Source organism: Scomber scombrus, chromosome 11, assembly GCF_963691925.1.
Source record: "Scomber scombrus chromosome 11, fScoSco1.1, whole genome shotgun sequence".
Classification (NCBI taxonomy): Eukaryota; Metazoa; Chordata; class Actinopteri; order Scombriformes; family Scombridae; genus Scomber; species Scomber scombrus.
The window spans coordinates 8,086,048-8,108,176 of NC_084980.1; the positions used below are offsets into that span (position 1 = coordinate 8,086,048).

Here is a 22,129-nt window from a genome sequence, read left to right on the forward strand (position 1 = left end):
AATATATGAACTTTTTTTGTAATATGTTAAAATATAATTCCACTTTCAAAGGTTTATTATTGTTGTTATTTTTATTATTATTGCTGAAAATAACCACAACACTTTTATTTCTGTGAACATTTCAACATCTCATACAGGCATTACATCTTTATAATAATTGTTGTTATTATTATTATTACCTAAAAAAGTTGATGTTCTTGAGAGTCAATGTTACAAATTGTATATTCATGACGTTGCACTTTCCCAAAAACTAATTAAAAGGGTGTATCATTATTAACAGCAAAAATCGTGCTATAAATTTGAAATGCATCTTGGGAAATGTTGTTTTTACTGAAGGGGGCGTCCTGATTGGCCACCGTGTGACCTCACACTTGGTCACGTGGTTTAAAAACTTCAGGAGGATGGCGCGGGAAGTTGCCACACCAGTGCACAGTGTCGCTCTCTGCCTATGATGGTCTGTTTGTTATTTTTCCCATAATAAACTATCAGATATCGACACTATCAGGTAAGTTAAGACAGTTTAGATGCATTATCGAACTATTTTCCTTTTCTTATTTGTCTGTTAAGCATTCAGCCTTAGGAGCCGTAGTGCAGGTCTGTGTGTGTGGTGCTGACTATATGTTACGTTCACGTCCCCTCAGTCATCATGAGTGTGCTGGAGGTGAAGTTTGTCGGGGATGGAGATGTTGTGGAGCACATCGTGGACAAACAGGAGGGTAAGGACAACACGGTCACTTTACTTAGAGTAAAGATTTTGTTAATGAGCTCTTTTATCTCACTGACTTTCTGCTTGTGTTTAAAAAAGCTGTGCAGAGCAGCACCGGCTCTGTTCAGAGGATGGTGGCCTTTAAGAGCCCAGCTGGACGACGAGGGGCCAGAGTGGACGCAGAGCAGGAGGGTTGTGATGATGAACATGTCCTGGATGAGCAGAACTATATCCAAGCTTTAGGGACATACCACACAGAAGGTAAACCGGGAAGAAGTTATATTGGTAATTTTACTAAGTGTTGAAATCATATTGGGGGGTCTTGTAGGATGGATTTGAACCCTTCAAACAGTCTGGATTTGGTGAAATAAAATGATGCTTCTTGGTTTATTACCAGTTATTTTTGAGCAGGTGTAAACTACACTATCGAAGCACCTCTTGTTTTAGATATTTAAGGACTGATGCCAGCAGAGGAGTGAAAACGTAAGGATGCTTTCAGTAAAACAGTACCAGCTGCCAGTTTATTAGGTGCATGTAGCTAAAAAGTGTTTTTTATTCTAATACAACAGCCCCGCAACAAATCCTACCTTCATGAAGGTTATAATTCGGGTTTTGTTGAAATGCTTTTAGAGAAGTGTTCAAGTTTGTGGTAATTTTGGAGGCTAGTAGTTTGAGACTGAGTTGTTCATCCCATGTATGTCTATTAAAGTAGAATGAGTTTATATGGAGTACATTAACAGACGCAGCTCAAAATCTTCCTGGTACAGCTTGAATAAACCATGAGGCCATTGTTTTTTTGTCTTACAGAAGATGAGGAGGGTTTGTCCAGAGTGGCAGGAGCCTCCATTTTCACCTTTCAGAAGAACAAACGTGCCCATAGCATGGCTCAGACTGGTGAGATCCTCAAACACACAAAAATGCTCACATTGTGCAGCATCAACTGTTTTGATCAGACGATTATTAACGTGTGTTTATAGTATGTCACACACTTTCCCTTTTGTGTTGTCATACATAGCGAGTGAGTTAGCACGGACGCCTGGGAAAAGTGTGACTTTCAGCGCAGCCCCGATCGCTGAGCCCTCCACCCCAACCCGAACAGGCCGCAGTGAGTCACACATCCACCCTGCCTTTTTGTGTCAGTCCTATCCTGTAACCATCTGCATGCATCTAAGTGTAATGTGTCTCCCTGTCTAGACCAAAGAGGTGAAAGCAGAACACCACAAAGGGTGAGACTACAAGGATTTCTTTTGCTTGTCACTTCAGAAACAGAAACCTCCTATGACAAAGTTAACATACATTTCTTTTATGACAGAACAAAAAGGTGCGGTTTGTCTCTACAACACCTCACAGGCTCAGGAAAAGATTGACAAGTAAGTTTAAAGTGTTATAATGAGAACACTTTATTTACCTTTACATAGTAAAACAAGTCAAATGTGTGAAATTAGACATTATCTACACATGAGCTATTACTTAAAGCCTTTTGATATTTTCAGCCCCAAGCCTCCGGTCAGACAGCGACAGTGAGCTCTCACCCTCAGACTCTGGGGAAGAGGAGGAAGATGAAGACGGGATGGAGGAAGAGCAGAAATTGAAAAAAGAGGAAAAGGAGAACCTAAAGAATCCAAGAACACCTAGTAAAGGTTTATCTGCAGCTCTCTACAAGACTCCTGCCAAAAAGAGCAAGAACACCCCTGAATCCCTCGACCAGCCCACTTTGATTGAGGAGTACTTTGAGGCCCACAGCAGTTCAAAAGTCTTAACGTCAGACCGCACCCTTGAGCGGTTACACACCCCTAAACTCGACAGGGTCTGTATATAACAACCAGCATACTAGGTGTATTAAGTGAGCCGCTCTGCTGTGTTATATAAGTAGAGTACATCTTTATATTTTGTGTTTGCAGGAGACGCTGGTCCGGCTTTTAGAAGGAAAGCTGCCCTGCTACTCGCAAGAGATCCAGCAGCTCCACAACAGACACAGAAAGCACTTTAGCAAATGGATGTTACAGTTACAGTAAGTCGGGTCTGCACTTTTATTTAATGTAGTGTTTAAACATGAGTACAAGACAGACATGGTGTGTGTGTGTGTGTAGGTTGGGGTTCAGTGTGCTCGTCTACGGTTTGGGCAGCAAAAAAGCTCTGCTGGAGGACTTCCGTGCGTCTCACTTGTCTGAAGAAATCCACATCGTGGTCAACGGATTTTTCCCTTCCATCACTCTGAAATCGGTCAGTATACACACACAAAGAAGAAAAAGCACTTTGAATAAATAATGTGTAGTTTATTGGACATCCTTTTATCAAAAATAAAAAGTGTGAGAGTGGAAGGAAAGTCAAAATGACAATTATCCACCAGCTGCTAGGAAACATTTAAAAAGGAAACAATGGATCAATATTGATATAGTTGGATTTTTTTTCTTCTCTTTGTCTTTAATTGCAGATCTTGAATGCTCTGACGTGTGAGGCTCTAGAGTACCAGGGAAGTTTCCGAACACCCTCTGACCAGATCCAATACGTCTCTCAGACCCTTAAAGAAAGTGAGTCTGAGTCTTATTTTTAAAACCTTGTTACAAATCTTGGATCTCTTTGTGTTTTTACAGTTGAAGCTTTTCCTCACAGGTCCGGATCTCCATGTGTACCTGCTAATCCATAACATCGATGGAGCCATGCTGCGAGGAGAGAAGACCCAGAGTGCACTGGGGCAGCTTGCATCCCTGCCCAACCTTCACTTGGTGGCTACTATTGACCACATCCAGGGTCCACTAGGTGAGTGTTGGGTAATGTGTGTACTGCAGTGTTTAAATGAATGATTTCTCATAGCTGAACGTTTCCTGTGTGCTCTTAGTGTGGGACCAGTTTAAGCAGAGCCAGTTTAACTGGTTGTGGTGGGAGTGTGTGACGTTCCAGCACTACACAGAAGAGACGTCGTATGAAAACTCTCTCCTGGTGCAGCAGACTGGTGCTCTTGCTCTGTCTTCTCTTACACATGTGCTCCGCAGCTTGACATCCAATGCAAGGTATCGCTTATATCTTATTATTATTATTTATTTTCAAAGCTATTAAAGGACCTGTGTTTCATGGCTGTGTGTGTCCTTTATTTTCAGGGGAATTTTCAAACTCCTGGTGAAATTTCAGCTGGAAAACAAAGACAATCCTTCATACGCAGGTGTGCACAAATTCAAAACTTCAAAATGCTAAGCAGATTTATTGCATTGCTCTGTGATCGTAATGTTTTAAGTCTCTCTTTGTGCAACGCACAGGATTGTCGTTCCAAGATTTCTACCAGCGTTGTCGAGAGGCGTTCTTGGTGAACTCTGACCTCACACTGAGGACTCAGCTGACCGAGTTCAGAGACCACAAACTCATACGGACACGCAAGGTTGGAGTCCTGTTTAATTTTTGTACCTCGTATTCAAAAGCATTACTCCCTGCAGATTGGAAACTAGCTTACATGTATTCCTCTGATTGTCCAGGGTGCAGATGGAGTGGAGTACCTGATTGTCCCTGTGGACTCAAACACACTGATGGACTTCCTGGAGAATGAGGAGGGTGACTGAGAAGAAAAATACTTTGACTTTTATCAACTACAGATCATGGACTGACTTTCCCAAGCAAACAGATACAGTACTTCTGTGAATCAAGTCACAGATATGAAGACCCAGTCAATCCACAGTTTAATTTAATAGTTTGAATCAAATGATTGCTGAAATGTTTTGATTTGTCCTAAATGCCCCACTGTAGCACTGTTACGTTCACATCGTGTTTTGATGCAAACATGGTTTCTGCTTCCATCTGTGAAATAAAAATCAACACTGAAAGTTAATGTATTGCAATTTTCTCTGTTTAATTACAGAAATAGATTTGCATTCAGCAAAAAACATACATTCTTTTGTTCTCACAAGGCAGGTAGGCATGCTGCGCTAAAAATAAAATAAAGCAAAAGGTTTTATTCACATGTGAAACCTGGACAGGGAAAATGGTCAGTGAAGTCAAATCAAATAACATGATATGCTTATTGCAATCTGAGGGTTACGGGAGGAAAAAGCGATGCAAGGATCGGGTTTGTGTAAGTCTGGGGGTTAAAAAAGGGGGAGTGTAGGATTTGGCCCTGAGTGCATGCTATGAAATGTTTTAGTGTTGGATGTCAGCGGTTTTCTGTGTGTGTAGTGTATCTCCAGAGTGTAGTGTATCTCCAGAGTCCAGTGTGTAAGTCTGGAGTCTGTTCTGCGTGGCCGTGTGTACGACGAGAAGCTCCTCTTCATCCAAATCCCTCAGCAGCAGCAGCACTGCATCTACAATGTGTGTCTGCAAATTTAAAAAATTGCAATTTTGATCATTCATAACTCCTTTTTAGATTTAGGGGAACATTGCTTAGAAATTAAAATGTACCTTTTTTATAGACAGTCTGGTTTCTCTGGTGGACGGAGAAGAAAGAGAGGGGAACTTGTCTCTGGAAAGGGGTTTCATCCCTAGCTCTTCCCGGATTTTACTAGAAACAAAAATCATTGTTTATTAATATTTGTTTGGCAGCCAAAGCGCTTTCAGTTTTTGGTGAGTGTTTGCATCAATCTGCAGGACTTACTTGGTCTCCTCCATGTTGTAATTGAGCGGGTCATTCTCTGTCTCTGCATCTGGATGTCCGTTCGTAGACAGCTGGTTCTGGACAGTGCCTGGCGGTGTGGTGACCTCTTCACCCTCCATGAGAGCCATTGCAATCTCATCCTCTGTCACTACTGCCCACACACACACACACACATAAAGAAATAAAACACTGCACACATTTGCTTCATTAAAGGTGTGTAAATCACTTTTGAAGCTCACCTTGGTTGTCCAGCTTCTGGAGGCGAGGCAGGCAGCGCAGTACAGTGAGGCGATACTGGCTTGGGTCACTTCCACAACAGGGGTTTTCAGCCAACCAGAGAACTCTGAGGCGCGTCAACGGTCGCAAATGAGAGAGCTCAGAGAGTGAGGGGATCATGTTCCTTCTCAGGTAGAGCTCACACAGGGACAGACAGTCAGCCAGAGGAGAGAGTGATGAGATGCTGTTGACACTACAGAAAAAGAGAGAGAGAGAGAGGAAAGGACATCACAGCCAGGCTCCTAAATGAGCCACTGCTAATGTACCAGTGTCATGTTGTCAGTGTTAACAGTGACTTTGTGTGTGTCAGAAAGGAGACCAACCTCAGTGTCAGCACCTCGATGTTGGGCATTTGAGAGAAGATAGAAATCTGAGAGTATAAAGGTAGAGTTCAAACATGATTGCATATATTCACACAACGTGGAAAATGATGGAAAAAGCTGACTAAAGAAGTACATTTTGACAATATGAGGAGCCGACCAAACATGATATCCATCAGCTGTTTTGACTACTTACATCAGTCAGGTTGCATCCCCTGCAAAAAATGACAGGCAACGTAAACAAAAAACTTGCAGATACAGACCAACAAAATAAGTGGCATGCTAAAATTTGACTTAAAATACACTTTAACTCACCAGCAGTTCAGTTTCTTCACGCTATCCAAGTCGGAGGCCTTAGCCTTAGCGAGAACCAGTTTACGTGTCAGCTTCATAGCATATCACCTAAAGACGATGTCGACAAACAATATTTTCGATGCTCTTTATCGTCACAAAACACAGAGGCCGCATCTCAGCCAGCTAAGTGGACAAACATTTGAATGCGGCAGCAGGGATGTCGTTCCTGTCCACCACACCAACACGCATGCGCGTATCCAATGCAGCGTCCTTAGTTACACGTCAATATGATAATAATAATAATTTAATTTGTACTGCACATTTTCATTCACAGTGAAACTCAAAGAAATAGATTATTGACAACATTGAACACACAAAATAGAAAATAACAATAATGAGTTTAGAGTTAAGAGGGACATATTATTACGTCATTTATATTTCCATTATAGTTTACAAATGGGTTTTAATTAAGCAGATGTAACAGAAACAAAGAGATAACATTTTAAATATAATTTTGATGTTATTTTCAGTTTGTATTATCAGTGATATTAGCAGGCTAAAAGAAACTCCAACTCCCACAATGCACCGTTGAAAAACTGGTAAGGCGCGCCTGCGCCGTAAGCAATCCCTCTTTGGACCTACGTCTCCACTGAAACGATGGTGAGCCGAGAATGTCCCCTTCCTAATCCGTATCAATCTAACATTTTCTGTGCTAAAAATGATATAATCACACCTCTGAAGGCTTTAATGTGTCCTTGTCTGTTAGACCTAAGCAGCATTTGGGTTGTTTTGTGATCGATTCAACAGCAAAAAACGATGTTTTCAAGTCTTGTCACTACAGAAATGGCTGCCACAAGTGCTATGCTAGGCTGCTCACATTAGCTTGCCGGCTGTAGCTAAAATTGGTATTTTTTAGCTTTAAATGAAAGCAAAGTGACATGTCACATGGCTCAATAAGAGTTCATTTTCATTAAACATGATCCAAAGTTGGGGAAATGGGTCGGCTAGGCGGCAAACTCAGCAAGAGGAAGCTAGCGTAGGGCACATCATTGCCGACAAGAGCTCATTCACCCCGAGTATATTTTAAGGCAGCTTGACGATTCAAGTACTTGAAGTAATGTGACAAAAATATATTAAACAGATTGTAACTGTCTCAGTCATAAGGTTTGACCTCTACATGTTGCTCAGGGCCCAGTTAATAGACCAGGTATAAATCACAATCATCCTTATTGGCCAAATATGTTTTCACATACAAGCAGTTTTACTCCAGTTTAGTTACTCTCTTAAGTATTTGGACACACTAATGTAACAAATTTAAGTAATATACACTGGGAATGACTATATACAGGGGACACTGTTTCTGTTTACCATAAACAGGACACAAATGGTGCAAAGAAGTCAGCAGTATAAAGAGTACTGGACAACTTGCTACTTCTCATGTTAAACCTGCTGTAATGTTGGACACTGAGTCATTGTGTTGTATGTTCATTTTTTCCTCAGGCCAAACGCACCAAGAAGGTGGGGATCGTCGGTAAATACGGCACGCGTTATGGCGCGTCGCTGAGGAAGATGGTCAAGAAAATTGAAATCTCCCAGCATGCCAAGTACACCTGCTCATTCTGTGGCAAGGTAAGGACGTCCATGGGAATTATCAAAAGGCTACGCTGTTATACATGATAAGTTCAAAACATTATGGTGGTTAATTGTTCAAACTGGATTGACGGCCTGAAGCAGATTGCATGGACTTGAAAGCCAATAATGTACAAATGTATAGATTAAGGTGTTGCGTCTAGATAAAATGACCTTTTTTTGTAACTGCTGTTAATGCGCTACTTTACATTTACAGACCAAGATGAAGAGGAGGGCTGTGGGTATCTGGCACTGTGGGTCCTGCATGAAGACCGTGGCTGGAGGAGCCTGGACTTACAAGTAGGTTTCTTTTTGCTTTCTGTCATTTTGCTGTCCAACCAAAATACTATATTTGCCTTGAGTGTTGTGCAGTTCAAGACATTCTTGTTATTTGAGTGTAAATACTCAGAATTCAGGTGTTAAAAAGCAACGTGTCCACCGAGCAAGCAGCCATACAGTTTTATTATTTGCAGAGCTGGATGTTATGCTTTGACGTTAACAATTTTAGTCAAATTTAAGAAATCCTCTTTCCTCAACAGCTGCTGTATTTTTCAATCTATAAATCAAAATGAACAGTAATGACAGTCAGAAGGGTCAGCACTGGTCGAGTCAGATGTAGGAAGGATTCGTGTTTTTGGCAATGGAAACAAGATGGACTTAGTGGCTCATAATTTAAAAAATATAAGCCAAGCTACCATCATGCCTGTATTCAACATTAGTTCATTAAAAAAAATATCCACAGTGCTTTTAAATGAAGCATTTGTGATTGCTGACAGCCAATTGATTGGTTGCAGAAATCCTCGTTTCTGGAAACTGTTTACGAAGGTGTTACACAGGTTTTGCAGGTTTAAGGCTGTGACTCATTAAGACGACTTGGGTGGAAAACGTAGTCAGCCAAATCTTAACATTGCACCCTCTTGAGTGGGGCACAAAATTGGCACCAACCACCAGATAAATGCTGGTTAAATACGCAAGCAGCTGGTAGTTTCGCTTCACTATCCATCCAAAAAAGCTATGGTATTCAATTGATTGGCTGGTAAAATCTGAACATTCAGTAACCATTGGACTGGTGGACAAAAGTTAATTTTGCACCCTGCCCTTGAGGTAAAGCTTAAATGCTTGGTAGTAAACACATCTTAACAGGCTGTGTAGTAAAAGCAGCATTATCAAACAGCTCCAGTCCTCCATCAGTGTCTGCACAGGATGGGTTCAGGAGCACAATTGAGTTTAAGTGACCTGTGTTTTGGCAGAGCCCAACACGCAATTACTGTTACACATCTAAAAAATAATGTTTAGACGAGCATGTATTGATACTTCAATACTATAAAGGAGAAATGTGAGCACCTGTACAGAATAATTTGCTTTAGATTTACTTTCATGCAGACATTTATCAACAGAAAAATTGTAATACTGAATCTACCTGCATGCTTGTGCGTTGAGCAACACTGAAGTATTTCTAAACAAATAGGTTTTAGTTTTATGAAATTAGACATGTTTTTGTTTTGTTTTTTGTTAAAGATTTTTTTCGGTATAGACACCTTTTTATTAAGCAGTAAACAGACAGGAAACATGGGAGAGGGGGGGGTGTGACATGCAGCGAAGGACCTCCGGCCGGGATTCGAACCGGGGTCGGCTGCGTATGTGGCATGCGCTATAACCTGCGTGCCCAGACATGCTCATGTTTAACCAAAACTGTCATGTGGTGGGAGGGAAACTGTCTGTGGAAGTGCAATTAATTCATGCGTTTGTTTTCCTTCGCAGCACAACTTCTGCCGTCACAGTAAAGTCTGCGATCAGGAGGTTGAAGGAGCTGAAGGACCAGTAAACCAGTGGGATGATCACTGGTGGATTTGGGACTCTGTTTTCTATAATTTAACCGACCTGGACATGGCCTCAACATCCACAAATAAAACTGTCTGGAGCGGAAGTTCTTTGTGTCTTTGTACATCTGTTTTATCGTATATCAGTGAAATCATAACTCATGGGCTGCAGTTCCAAGAAGATGGTTCACTAACCCAACGTGGGTGAGAAAGGCATCATAGGCAGTACAGTTGTCCTACTACATTTGTATGCAGTGGTGCCAAAGCAAACTGGTTCTGTTACATTTTTATTTCAGTACACAGCTGCACTGCTCTATTGATTCATTAGAAAATTAACCTATGCAAGTTCACCTTCCGATAATGTTTTCTTCTGTGGACAGTGAAGAGAAAACCTTTGTTTCAAATGGCTTGCTCCATGGTGCAGAGGAATGGTCTTAGAAAATACTTAAGATCTGAAAAGTAAAATGTAGACATTTTCAGAACAGTCCAAGAACACCTTTATCTGTGGTGGTGAAAATCTTATTGAGGGGTCAAACAATGTCTAAAAAGAAAAAAACTTTTTATTGAGCTAGTAAAGTGTATCAGTTTATTACAGTGTTGATTCTGGTCCCAGGCTATAATGTAAACAAGGGTAATCAAATAATTCTGTCATCTAGATAACAGAAATGTACGGACATTGCCCAGCAGTCCAAAAGTACCATATGTACATGCATGTTCATGTGGATCTTTGTGTGTCTTGTAGCTGTTACAGGTGAGGCCATGGGCAGGAGGGGTCGCCATGTAAACAAACCCACACCTTCAAAGTGATGGTTGGACATTTGGTTTCAGTCACTAAATAAATGAGGTCATATATAAGTTCATATTCAGAGTCAGATACTCAAATACCACAGATTAATACAAACAATAATTTAAAGCTGTCTGTGTACGGTTTATAATCCCTACTTTTAACACATCAACAATATGAATTGCCTTATTACTTCAAACCGGTCATTATTAACTGAGTATGGCCCTTTAAAGACAAACGTGGGTCTTTCCCGCCTTTTCTTCCTGTCGTAGGTAGGCCACACCTTTATGTATCACTCTGGGCTACACTTACCACACAAGTCCTGCAGGAGAAACGGAAGTGTCCGTCCGTCTGCTTAATAGTAAGTAAACAACATTTTATTTAATCACCACTACTGTATTGTACTGTATGCTTCAATTAGAAGAACATTAACGAGGGTTTTATTATTCGCCACTTTGTATTGTGTCGGCTTAAAAAATGTTCCTATGTAACATTTAGGCGTAAATGACACACATTTGCTTAAATCCAAACCAGCTAGTTATATTTGCATATCCATATTAAGCCACTCTGCAGTCACACATGCAACTGAATTTAATGTCGCTGGACTGAAAGCGCTACATAATGAGTAATTACAGTGTAATATGTGCCATATGAGCAGGGTTGGGGGGTTACTTTAATAATGTATTCCGATACAGTTACTCGTTACCTGTTAAAAATGTAGTAACATAATCCAAGTACCACAATATTACAGTAATGTAACTTGATTACTTCCCGTTTCTTTAGGATTACTGCAATATTCGGCGCAAAATGGCCACTTTCTATGCAAATAAAACCATCTAATTGACAAAGACCAGTGCAAATTGCCCTAGGCAGTCATGGTGGAGATGTTAGTGTGTTCAGAGAGTTGATGTTAACTGCTCTCTTTCTCTTTTGAATGATATCAAATTGATATTTAATTATATCTTCAATCAGACTCTGGGCTACTTAAAATAATTTCAGCTACTAAAAAATAAAAATGTCCTGACAGCTCTGATGAGACCCAGGGTTCATTCATAACTTCTGCTTTATTTTAAACAATCTCAGCATCTAAACCTGAGTCAATGTGTAACAGTTGATCTGTGTAGATGCACACACGATCACAGAACATTAATCACCGTCTGATCCGGATCGATTAATGAAGTTAACACTGCTGTACAGTGTGCGTAAATGCGCACAGCCTTTTGTCTCAGTTTGTAGACACTTGTCGTTTCAGCTGCTGAACGCAGACAGCCAGCCAGCATTGTTGTTCTCAACTGCAGATTAGCGCAAAAATCAGTTGGATGTAGGCCTATAAAACGGAGCAGATTGCTGGTGTAAATACTTCGCAATTCACGGTGCTGTAACATTCTCAGGGAAACACCGCCTGGCCCGCTGAGTCCGAGATTTATTGGTATCATGTTCTGCGACCAGTGACACATTATCAGCTCTGAACAGGGTTCATACCAGTGGGAGCGGCTGCGGCTTTCTCTCCCTGCCAACTTTTAAATTCAATGTGTGTGTGAAGTGGGTGTAGGCTACGTGCGTCCACTCTGCGCACCTGCACGCGTCATGCGCTATCATCCGCTGCTTCATTTCCCTCTCGTATCTGCTCTGTTTAGTTTGGTACTTTAAAAGTGCATAATAGTATATCTTTTATTATTATAAAATGTGTTTTAAAATTCTAATCCTGCTAAATAATCCCCATTTTTACTAAATGTACCTGTTAGATTACATCTTTTTTTTCTGTAACTGTAGCGGAATACAGTTACCTTTTTTTTGTATCCTAATTACGTAACTCCGTTACATGTATTCCATTTCTCCCCAAGCCTGCATATGAGTGATAAAGCAATGCATTTATAGCCTATTATTTCGCAAAAAACATGGTTTAACTCCATGGATAATAAACCAGAAACCCAGTATGACTGTATTGACTGGTGCACTTCATGAGCAACAGAAAAAAAGAGTTCTTCTCTTGAATATCTTGTTCTTCATGTCTCTGTCTCTATTTCAGATTCATTATGGCAGCCATACTGGCAGACAAGAAAACAGAAATTGTTGACACTTTGTGTGCAGACTACAGTTTAATCCTCAACAAAGTTCAACAGAAAGGTCTCATAACTCAACGTGAGTACAACAACCTCAAAAACATCAACAGAGAGAATGTAGAGGGGCACGTTGTTGAACTTGTGGATAAGATCATGAATAAAGGACCGGACACGTGCCAAATGTTCCTGAACCTCCTGAAAACTGATGAAGACATTAAATCGACTTACCCAGCATTGGAGAACATACTCACTGGTATGTTAACACACAGTTTTAGTACAGAAACGACCGTGTCTAGCCTTAATCATATAACAGCCCATCATTTATTTCACATTTAGTAACTTAAGGCTTCATCAAAAAGTTTGATGTTTGGAAGTGTAATTCTGTTTTACTCTGACTTCCTCAGACGGTGTTCCACAAGATATCAACATGGAGGAGGAACAGATGTGTTTACGTTGAATTGAGCCATAAAGAAGGCCTGCTGCTGTTGTCCTGACCTTTTTATCTTTCTTTTAAAACTATCTCTTATCTCTAAATCTGTATTCACAATGAATCGTGGCCTTTTATATTATAGGCCTATTTTGTCACAATAAAGTGTGTTTATTTATAGAATGTTTCTTGCCTACATTTACTTTCCTATGTATATACAGTACATGTATATCTATTCATTAAAAAAATGTTCTATACATGGTTTTTCAGTGCCAGAAAAATAACAAAAATGGTTGCAACTAGGGCTGCAACTAACGGTTATTTTGATAATCGATTAATCGGTCGATTATTTTTTCGATTAATGGATGAATCGGATAAAAAATATTTTTTAATGTCCACCCCTTCATTCAAAAACAAAACATTTCAAATTGACAATGCAAAAAAGTGCTCAAACAAGAAGTTGCTGTTTGGACGTCCTTGAGTTGTTAAAGTAATATTAAATTATAAATAATAATTTAAACAAAACAAGTAATTGTTAATGTCTGATAGCTTTAACAAAATAACATACACAGGTATGCTACACAAAAAGAGGTATTTTCTGGTGTTCAATCGACCTGAGCTGTTGGAACAATAAATAAAAGATAAATAATAAAGAAAAATTATAAAACTTAACAGGATTTGTTTCAACATTCAGTGGTGGTTCAGTTATATTATTTATCGCAAACTATAACAAATTGTTAATAAAAAACCTATGTCACACAAATAGAGCACACTTATAAATCAGTATTACCCTCCAGCAGTGTCAACCAAGAATAAAGTCTAAACCAGTTCATCTTGATGGTGTACAGACTGGTATTATATTATTCTTAATGATTTCACACACAACCCAGAAACAAAACAATTTGTCTGTGAAACTGTATATTTACAGTATAAATTGTGGCTTATTTTTGTAGTTACCAGTTTTACTTTTTCCATCATTAGGCTACCATACAAACTATGTGCGCTATAGATTCCCCTGCTGCTCTCCTCCTCTCCTACCGCTGACTCTGTGATCTCAGCAGGTAGAAGCTGATAGTTCACTAACTATAACCAGGGAGCACACTGCAACAAAGTTAATGATCCACACAGTGACATTATATCGTTGATATAATCACTTGCGTGATTATTTATCCCTGTTTTCCAGAGTGCAACATAATCACTCTTCCTGTTCATACTAACTATTAAATGATCTGCTTCAAATGTGCTTTCAGAGTAAGTAATGAGGAGGGCAAATCCACAGCGTGTTCACACAGTCATTTAAAAGTTGATGTGAAGCTCATATAAGGCTTCAGCAGTCTGAGTTAGTCATATCAGATTCATTTTATTCTTTGTCCCAAAAGGGCACTTAGTTTGCAGCAAGAATAAAAAACAACACAGCCCACACAACACATTAAAACACAACAACAAAATGAATTGATTGGAATTAAAACATGAATTTATAAAAGAAAAACTAATAAATATGTCCAAGCCAGGGACGGGGGGTACTAGGATGGACATGGACTATCTCCCTCTGTAAAGTGCGTTCAGTGCCTGGATGGAAAGAGGGTTTTTTTGTACCGCTGTTTAAAAGCTATGGAAGTGCTGAAGCGCCTCCCAGATGGTAAAAGCGTATACTCTCCATGCAGGGGGTGACTTTTGTCTTGATTAATGTTGATTGCTTTGTTTAACACCTGCTTGTTATAAAATGCTGCAAGACTGCTAAACTCCACTCCCACTATCTTGCTGGCCACCTTCACAATCTTTGACAGTGCATTCTTTTCTCTAATGGGAAGATTTCCATACCAGCAAATTACAGGAAATGTCAAAACTGACTCAATAAAAGCTCTATAAAACAAAGTCATAAGTGTGAGAGTGCAGAGAGTCTTTGATGTCCTCTCTTGCACACAGAGGAAGTGTTCAAATCGAACTTTAGCTGATTATCAATCAGAGTGCCTACATATTTATAGCAAGTCACCATGTCGACATCCTGTCCCTTAATTACACTACATTGAGGGGCAAGGGGAAGGCGTCTAAAATCTATGGACATGTCTTTTGTTTTAGTGGTGTTTAGATGCAAAAAGGCATCATCACACCAGGACACGAAATCATCCATTACAGGGCCATGCTGATATTCCTGAGAGTTAAGAAGGCTGACGATGACAGAGTCATCCGCAAATCAATAAATATCAAGTGGAAATCTGACACATTTACAGTCTTTTTAGCATCAAATTCTTTGTGTTTCTCTGTTGAGCTGTGGTGGAAGTATAGTAACAAAAAGAGGAACTTTGCCACTAAAAAGACGTTGAAAGATATCTACTTGATTTTACTTGTTTGGACAGCTGAGGCTTCATATCAGACAAACCTAAGTACATTTTTATACGGAAGGAGGACTGTGGATTGTGTCCTCCATCACTTACATTGTCATTGCATTATGAAGGGATCTTCAATGGTCAGTATGAACAGGAGGAATAATTACAACAAGAACAATATGTTTCAATGTTAATTTGGGCACCTGACTGTTGTTTTAAGACAGACTAAAACAACTGTGAGGCCGTCCTTTAACATAGTTTCTACAGTGACAGGCTTGAAAATGTGTGTCCTTAAATGAATAGTGACTTTAAATCACGGATCAACAATATCAACAGTATTTTAGGCTGTTTTTTTGTTTGTTTTTTGACATTTCTTTCGTTTAACTAAACAGGAATTACCTCATTACTGTAAACCAAACAAGTTACAGTCACCATGGGTCCGCTTTTCCTCCATTACTTTGAGTACACCCACTGTCTGGATCCCACAGCTGCAGGGGAGTCATCACAGAGAAGACCTGCCGGAGAAACCTGAAGAAAAACGCAAGTGTCTGCAAATCTGCTTCTTAACAGTAAGTTAACATTATTTTATTTACTCACTACTACTGTATTGTACTGTTTGCTTCAATTTAGAAGGACATTAACTACTTATTATTCGGCACTTTGTATTGTGTTGGCATAGAAAAGGAGTAAAGTCAGCTAGGAAAAAGTCTGATATAACTTTTAGACGTAAACAGCACAAATTTGCTTACATCCAAACCAGCTAGTTACATTTTAAAATCCATATTAAGCCACTCTGCAGTCACACATCCAACTGAATTTGGCAATAAAGACCTGTTGCTTTAATTTTAAAATGCTACAAAATGATAATAACAGTGTACTGAATGATAAAGCAATGCAACTATATACTATATATTATTTTTCACAAAAAAGGTTTGACTGCATGGATAATAAACCAGAAACCCAGTATGCCTGTATTGACTGGTGCACTTCATGAGCAACAGAAAAAATGACTTCTCTCGAATATCATGTTGTTTGTGTCTCTGTCTCTATTTCAGATTCATCATGGCAGCCATGGACACACTGAGAAGCAAGAAAGCAAAATTGCTGAGACTTTGAGTGTAGACTACAGTTTAATCCTCAACAAAGTTCAACAGAAAGGTCTCATAACTCAACGTGATTACAACAACCTCGAAAACACTAACAGAGAGAATGTAGAGGGGTGCATTGTTGCACTTGTGGATACGATCATGAGTAAAGGAGAGGGGGCCTGCCAAGACTTCCTGAACCTCCTGCAAACTGATGAAGAAATTAAATCGACTTACCCACAGTTGGGGAACATGTTCGGATAACAGTCAAAGAGATGCCTGCTGCTGTTGTCTCCACATTACAATGGAAGCTTATTGAACACAAGCACAATACCCTGTGTCTTCAAATAGGGATGTGTTTTCTTAAAATAAACTTCTTTCTCTTTTATCTCTCTTTATATCTTTCTCTTACAACTATCTTGTATCTCTTAATGTTTATTCACATTGAATCATGGCCTTTTATATTGTTGGCTTATTTTGTCACAATAAAGTGTGTTTATTTTTATGTTTATGCCTAAATTTACCTACATATATATATACAGTAAATGTATATCTACATTAAAAATGTTATGTCTAATTCATGGTTATTAACTGCAAGAAAAATGTGTCTTTTAAAGCAGTATCAGTTTGAACAATGCTGAATCTACCTGCATGTCTGTATTTGGAGATACATTTCATAACTTCACTTCACTACTTTTAATGGATTTAAATGCATTGATAAATCAATGCTCAGGATTTTTGAAACAACAGTCAGGTGCATACAAATACAGAAAGAGTTCTTTTTTTTGTCAGTGTTTTTATTTAACTTTTCACACAAAAAACACAGCTCTTTAGACATACATTTTTGTATACCACCATGTTTATAGTACCTGCTGTATGAACATGGAAAAATGAAAAAAAAAGCATACATTCAGTGGGGGAAATAAGTATTGGACACATCAACATTTTATTCAGTAAACATATTTCCAATGAGGCTATACACATGAAAGTTTCACCAGACTTTGGTATTAACTCAAGAAATCCACACACAAAAAAGAAATCAAAACATTAAAGCCCATTAATAAAGTGTAATAAAGTGGAATGACATTTCCATTTGATGATTTGACATGATGTGTATAGCCTCATTGGATGTTTACTGAAACATTTTTTGATGTGTTCAATACTTATTTCCCCCACTGCATATACACATTTTTTCCAGTCCAAAATTCATACATGGAGGTGTGCCCCACTGCTCACAACGTCATTTAGTGCATAAAATGCATTTAAGAGTTCAAATGAAGCTTATATGATGCTTCAGCAGTTTGATTTAGTCATATCAAGTGGATATCTGCCAAATTTAGTCTTTTTGGCATCATATTCCCTCTTTCTGTTTCCCTGGACAATTTGAGCTGTGGTGGAAGTATAGTAACAAAAAAAGGGACTTTGGCACTAAAAAGAGAAAAAGCTCAATGTTGATTTGATTTAACTTAGTTGGACGACAAAAGCTTAATATCAGACAAACTTACATACATTTGTACGCTGGAGGAGGACTGTGGATTTTTTCTTCCAACACTTACATTGTAAATGCATTATGAAGGGATCCTCAATGGTCGGTATGAACAGGAGGAAAGATTACAACAAGAAAAACATACTTTAACAATTGTGAAAAAGCACTGTAACATATATCCTTCAATGGTTATTAAACTCATTAATATTGGACAACTGGAATATGGAACCACGAGTTATATGCACTGTTGTTTTAAGACAGACTTGGAATATTGTGTCTTTAATTAAATGAATAGTGACTGTAAACTGTTGACATTGACAGAATTTAGTGTATGAAACATCATTGCATACAAAAGCTAGTTACAGCAGTCAAGTTCATTTGCATTTTTCTACCCTGTAAAACATTTTCTTATAAAGATTTAAGAATAATATCCTATTTAATGTCTGTAAATTTAAAGCGTAGCAACGTTAGTTTAAGGTTTTATTCCTAGGATGGTAAAGTGACACGCCGCCCTACCCTGCCTCGGATTGGTCAGTTCACGTTGCCTTCGTTGTTCGGATTGGTTGTTTAGGGCACAACGAGTGAGATTGGTTAGGATTAGAGTTAGAATATCAGGCTAAGCCAATCATAGGCAGAGTAGGGCGGGTCATCACTTCTCCATCCTAGGAAAATAAATACTCCACTGTAAGATTTCCAGCAGAGGACGCAGTGTTGTCCTGTCCTGTCTCATGAGAACAGGGTCAGGAAAACAAACATGGCGGCATCCAGTGTTTTCAGACCGGGCTTGTTCAACCATAAAGTTGCAATAGTAACGGGTGGAGGGACCGGTATCGGTAAAGCTATCTCTGCAGAGCTGCTGGAGCTAGGTGAGTGATGCACTGGCATGAAAACAGACATTTTTATTTGAACCTGCACAACAGTTTTTAAGTACACAGCTGCTGACTGACAGCAAGAGCCAAGTGAACTTCAGACCTGACTGTCAGACAGTGGTGCAAGAAGTATCAACACAGCAATGTAAAAATACTGCATTACAAGTAAAGTCCTGCATTAAAAATCCTACTCAAGTACGTAAGTATTTTGAGCTTGATGTAGTTAAAGTATTACAGTAAAAGTGCTGCAGTATTATGAGTGATGTAGTTAAAGTATTACAGTAAAAGTACATAAGTATTATGAGTGATGTAGTATGCAGTATTACAGTAAAAGTAGTGGTTTGGTCACTGTGACTGATATATTATTATAAATGACACCATTACATTATTAATAGTGAAGCATCAGTGTTACAGCAGCTTGTTACTGTTGTAGCTGCTGGAGGTGGAGCTACAGCTAACTGTACTTTATATACAGTTAGCTCGTTTAGTCCAGTGGTTCCAATGTGGGGGTCAAACGCCTCCAAAGGGTCACCATAAATCTGAGGGGTCGTCACACATTCATTTGACACATGCGTCACACAGAAATAAGCAGGAAATGTAGTTAGTTATTTTCCAACACTGCTGTCGGATGAGCAAAGGCCTCGAAATGCATGACATATAAATGCTAAAGAGGCTAATGTTTGGTAACCGTGATCAAATGAAAAATATGAGAACGTACAGTGCATAGTAGGCTTTAACAATTTTTTAGATCAGGTCACAGAATTTTGTGTAACACCTATGTTGTCTTCAGGCTGCAATGTGGTGATCTCCAGTAGAAAGCTGGAGAGGTTGGAGACAGCAGCCCAGGAGATGAGACAGAAAATCCCAACCTCCAGCCCCGCACACGTCACTCCCATGATCTGCAACATCCGTAATGAAGACGAGGTGCGCACCATGTCAGCCTCTGAAACTGCTGTGTGTTCGAGTTGTACGATTGAATTGCGACGGTTTCATCTTGATTCTCTGTGCGGCAGGTGAAAACTCTTGTATCATCGGTGCTGAAGCAGTACGGCCGGATAGATTTTCTGGTGAACAATGGAGGAGGTCAGTTCAGCAGTCCAGTAGAACACATGTCCTCTAAAGGCTGGAAGGCCGTGATAGACACAAACCTGACTGGAACCTTCCACTGCTGCCAGGAAGGTAAGATACAGAAAGCTGACAATGGGTCTGAGTGTGTTTGTGTGTGTGTGTGTGTGTGTTTCAGCTCTTTACGTGACTGTCTCGCCGTTTTCTCCACACAGTCTACACAGCATGGATGAAACAACACGGAGGCGTGATCATCAACATTATCGCCGACATGTGGAAAGGTTTCCCGGGCATGGCGTAAGCGACACCGCCCTCCAAATTCACACTCGGCGAAAACACACTCGCACTCTTTTCCTTTTTTTTGTTCAAACACCATCTCCTCTCCCCGACAGCCACACGGGAGCAGCGAGGGCAGCGGTGGATAACTTAACGAAGAGTCTGGCCATCGAGTGGGCAGCCTCAGGAGTCAGAGTCAACGCTGTTGCTCCTGTATGTACAAGTCATGAGTCAGTGCATGGAAATGTTTGATGATGCAGTCATTTCAACATGTCTGTGCCTTTGTGTGATTGCAGGGTACCATTTTTTCCAAAACTGCCATGGAGAACTATAAGGAGCTTGGACCAAACCTTTTCAAAATGTCTGTTCCATTTAGTCCCGCAAAGAGACTTGGAGTGCCAGAAGAGGTGCGTAAACACTTAGTGATACCCACAACAAACTCCAGTGAACGCTGTATATCGCAGTATTTGCTCAGTTAAGGAAAATCAGCTGTTAAATTAGACACATTGAACTGCCTGATGATGTGAAGTCAGAGAACATCCAGTGAGAAATACAACATAATAATGACTTTGTAGTGTTGATTTAACTACAAAGCACTGCCTTATGATTCACAGTGCTGATAAAACCCCCACTGCATAAAACAGGATCAGATAATATATAAACAAGTGGGTGTGTTCCAGGAAATCAATGATAATTAGAGGAAAAGAGGCAAGAAAATAGGAAATTCTTGGTAAATGAGAGTCATAGATGTAGAGCATGTGCTTTTGCTTTGTTGCTTTAGTTCTTTTGTTTCTTCATTTTTTCTCTCTCTTTAAAATCTTGTTGGTATATTCAGATCTCCTCAGCAGTTTGTTTCCTGCTCTCACCTGCCGCCTCCTACATCTCTGGGGCAACCCTGAGGGTCGATGCAGGGCAGAGTCTGTACCACTCCATGTGGGAGATACCCAGTATGTCAATCTTGCTAATGCATGCATCCATACTTTTGTCCTAGCATTATATATGTATATGGTGTACTTAGATCATGTGTGTGTTGTTTGTCTCCAGACCACAGTGCATGGCCTGAGGCTCCAGAAGGGGAAAACCTGGACTCTTTGAAGGACCTGCTCAACCCACAAAGCAAACTCTAATGCAGTGTTGTGTCATGTTCTGAATCCAGTGCATTAAACCACACAAACATCTGTCCAGTGAGCACAATACAGACACCACAAGCACTGTCACAGAGACTAGACACCGTTGTGGCCTTGTTATAAGATAGTGTGATTTCTAATGCAATTCATGTGATTCATCTGTTGTATTGTATGTAATTAATATCAACGTGTGTGATTATTTTTCTGAGTAATTATTTGTGACATAAACTGTTTTTATGAATGTAGAATACCTTTTGATTAAATATTTTTCTGTTGTATTTTTGTTTTTTCAAAACAGCTGCTACATACTACTATTACAAATGGAGACAAAAAGGGAAAAAGCAAAACATAGACAGAATGTTGAATATTAAACACAAATCAAAACTCTTTGTATGTTTTAATTGCTTTTTAATTTGTACCGATTTAGCATTTTTTGAGGCTGTTCCAAATTTGAGGAGCTACAATGTCATAAGCATTAGTTCAGTGTTCAGTCTGAACAGCTGCACAGACACAGCTAACAGGCTCTGAGGATCTCTTGTTCCTCACAGAGGTGAGAGGAGACCAATACTATTCAGTAGTTCCACAGTTCATATATAAAATGGAAAACTAAGAAGTAAAAGTTTGCTACTACTGAAATGAAAGCTTTAAAATCATTAATCTAATGTAATACTGAGGTAATTGTGAAATGACTATCTGCGGATACAAAATGTACCAAATTGTTAATATAGCTATATATAAGTATATTAACTATTTTGTTTATTATAATACTTTATTGCCTAGACTACACTGTGATTTTTAACAGGGATGACTATGCACACATTTATAAGGTTGGATATAAGTAAAACTGACATTATTAAATACCTTACCACAACTTTACATGGTTTGTATATTTATAATTCTGAAACACATATACCTTACAACCTTACACCAACTGTAGGTGTATTTCTTTGTTTTTTAGCCACTTTTTTTCATCTGAGAGCCTTTCCTGATTGTACTTGA

General features: G+C 39.3%; 4 protein-coding genes across 6 annotated transcripts; 3 read left to right on the top strand and 1 right to left on the bottom strand.

Moving 5' to 3' along the window:
• The first annotated feature begins 413 nt into the window (after window positions 1–413).
• Window positions 414–4,517, top strand: orc2 (origin recognition complex, subunit 2). Of its 2 annotated transcripts, none has more exons than XM_062428834.1 (16): window positions 414–505; window positions 642–716; window positions 806–967; window positions 1,514–1,600; window positions 1,722–1,811; window positions 1,901–1,932; window positions 2,019–2,076; window positions 2,200–2,513; window positions 2,608–2,717; window positions 2,797–2,929; window positions 3,141–3,237; window positions 3,320–3,466; window positions 3,546–3,717; window positions 3,805–3,866; window positions 3,961–4,079; window positions 4,174–4,517. In XM_062428834.1, exons 2-16 carry the CDS (start codon window positions 647–649, stop codon window positions 4,255–4,257), a joined length of 1,737 nt encoding a protein of 578 aa, XP_062284818.1. In that variant the 5' UTR covers window positions 414–505; window positions 642–646; the 3' UTR covers window positions 4,258–4,517. The 2 variants fall into 2 exon arrangements, with proteins under 2 accessions (XP_062284818.1, XP_062284819.1); XM_062428835.1 differs by having other exon boundaries at window positions 493–505; window positions 645–716.
• Window positions 4,518–4,525: 8 nt separating this feature from the next.
• cfap410 (cilia and flagella associated protein 410) lies at window positions 4,526–6,389 on the bottom strand. Its single transcript, XM_062428836.1, has 7 exons — window positions 6,194–6,389; window positions 6,075–6,093; window positions 5,882–5,928; window positions 5,522–5,751; window positions 5,283–5,433; window positions 5,090–5,189; window positions 4,526–5,005 (listed from the first exon to the last, which is right to left on the bottom strand). The coding sequence occupies exons 1-7, from the start codon at window positions 6,268–6,270 to the stop codon at window positions 4,832–4,834; spliced, it is 798 nt and encodes a 265-aa protein (XP_062284820.1). The 5' UTR covers window positions 6,271–6,389; the 3' UTR covers window positions 4,526–4,831.
• Window positions 6,390–6,770: 381 nt separating this feature from the next.
• On the top strand, window positions 6,771–9,728 carry rpl37a (ribosomal protein L37a). The gene is made up of 4 exons (XM_062428798.1): window positions 6,771–6,832; window positions 7,673–7,801; window positions 8,019–8,101; window positions 9,563–9,728. Exons 1-4 carry the CDS (start codon window positions 6,830–6,832, stop codon window positions 9,624–9,626), a joined length of 279 nt encoding a protein of 92 aa, XP_062284782.1. The 5' UTR covers window positions 6,771–6,829; the 3' UTR covers window positions 9,627–9,728.
• An 8,774-nt stretch (window positions 9,729–18,502) lies between these two features.
• pecr (peroxisomal trans-2-enoyl-CoA reductase) lies at window positions 18,503–22,006 on the top strand. Of its 2 annotated transcripts, none has more exons than XM_062428875.1 (8): window positions 18,503–18,659; window positions 19,453–19,586; window positions 19,676–19,841; window positions 19,943–20,024; window positions 20,120–20,216; window positions 20,300–20,410; window positions 20,839–20,950; window positions 21,048–22,006. In XM_062428875.1, exons 1-8 carry the CDS (start codon window positions 18,548–18,550, stop codon window positions 21,128–21,130), a joined length of 897 nt encoding a protein of 298 aa, XP_062284859.1. In that variant the 5' UTR covers window positions 18,503–18,547; the 3' UTR covers window positions 21,131–22,006. The 2 variants fall into 2 exon arrangements, with proteins under 2 accessions (XP_062284859.1, XP_062284860.1); XM_062428876.1 differs by lacking the exon at window positions 18,503–18,659 and adding an exon at window positions 18,775–18,857.
• Window positions 22,007–22,129: the final 123 nt, after the last annotated feature.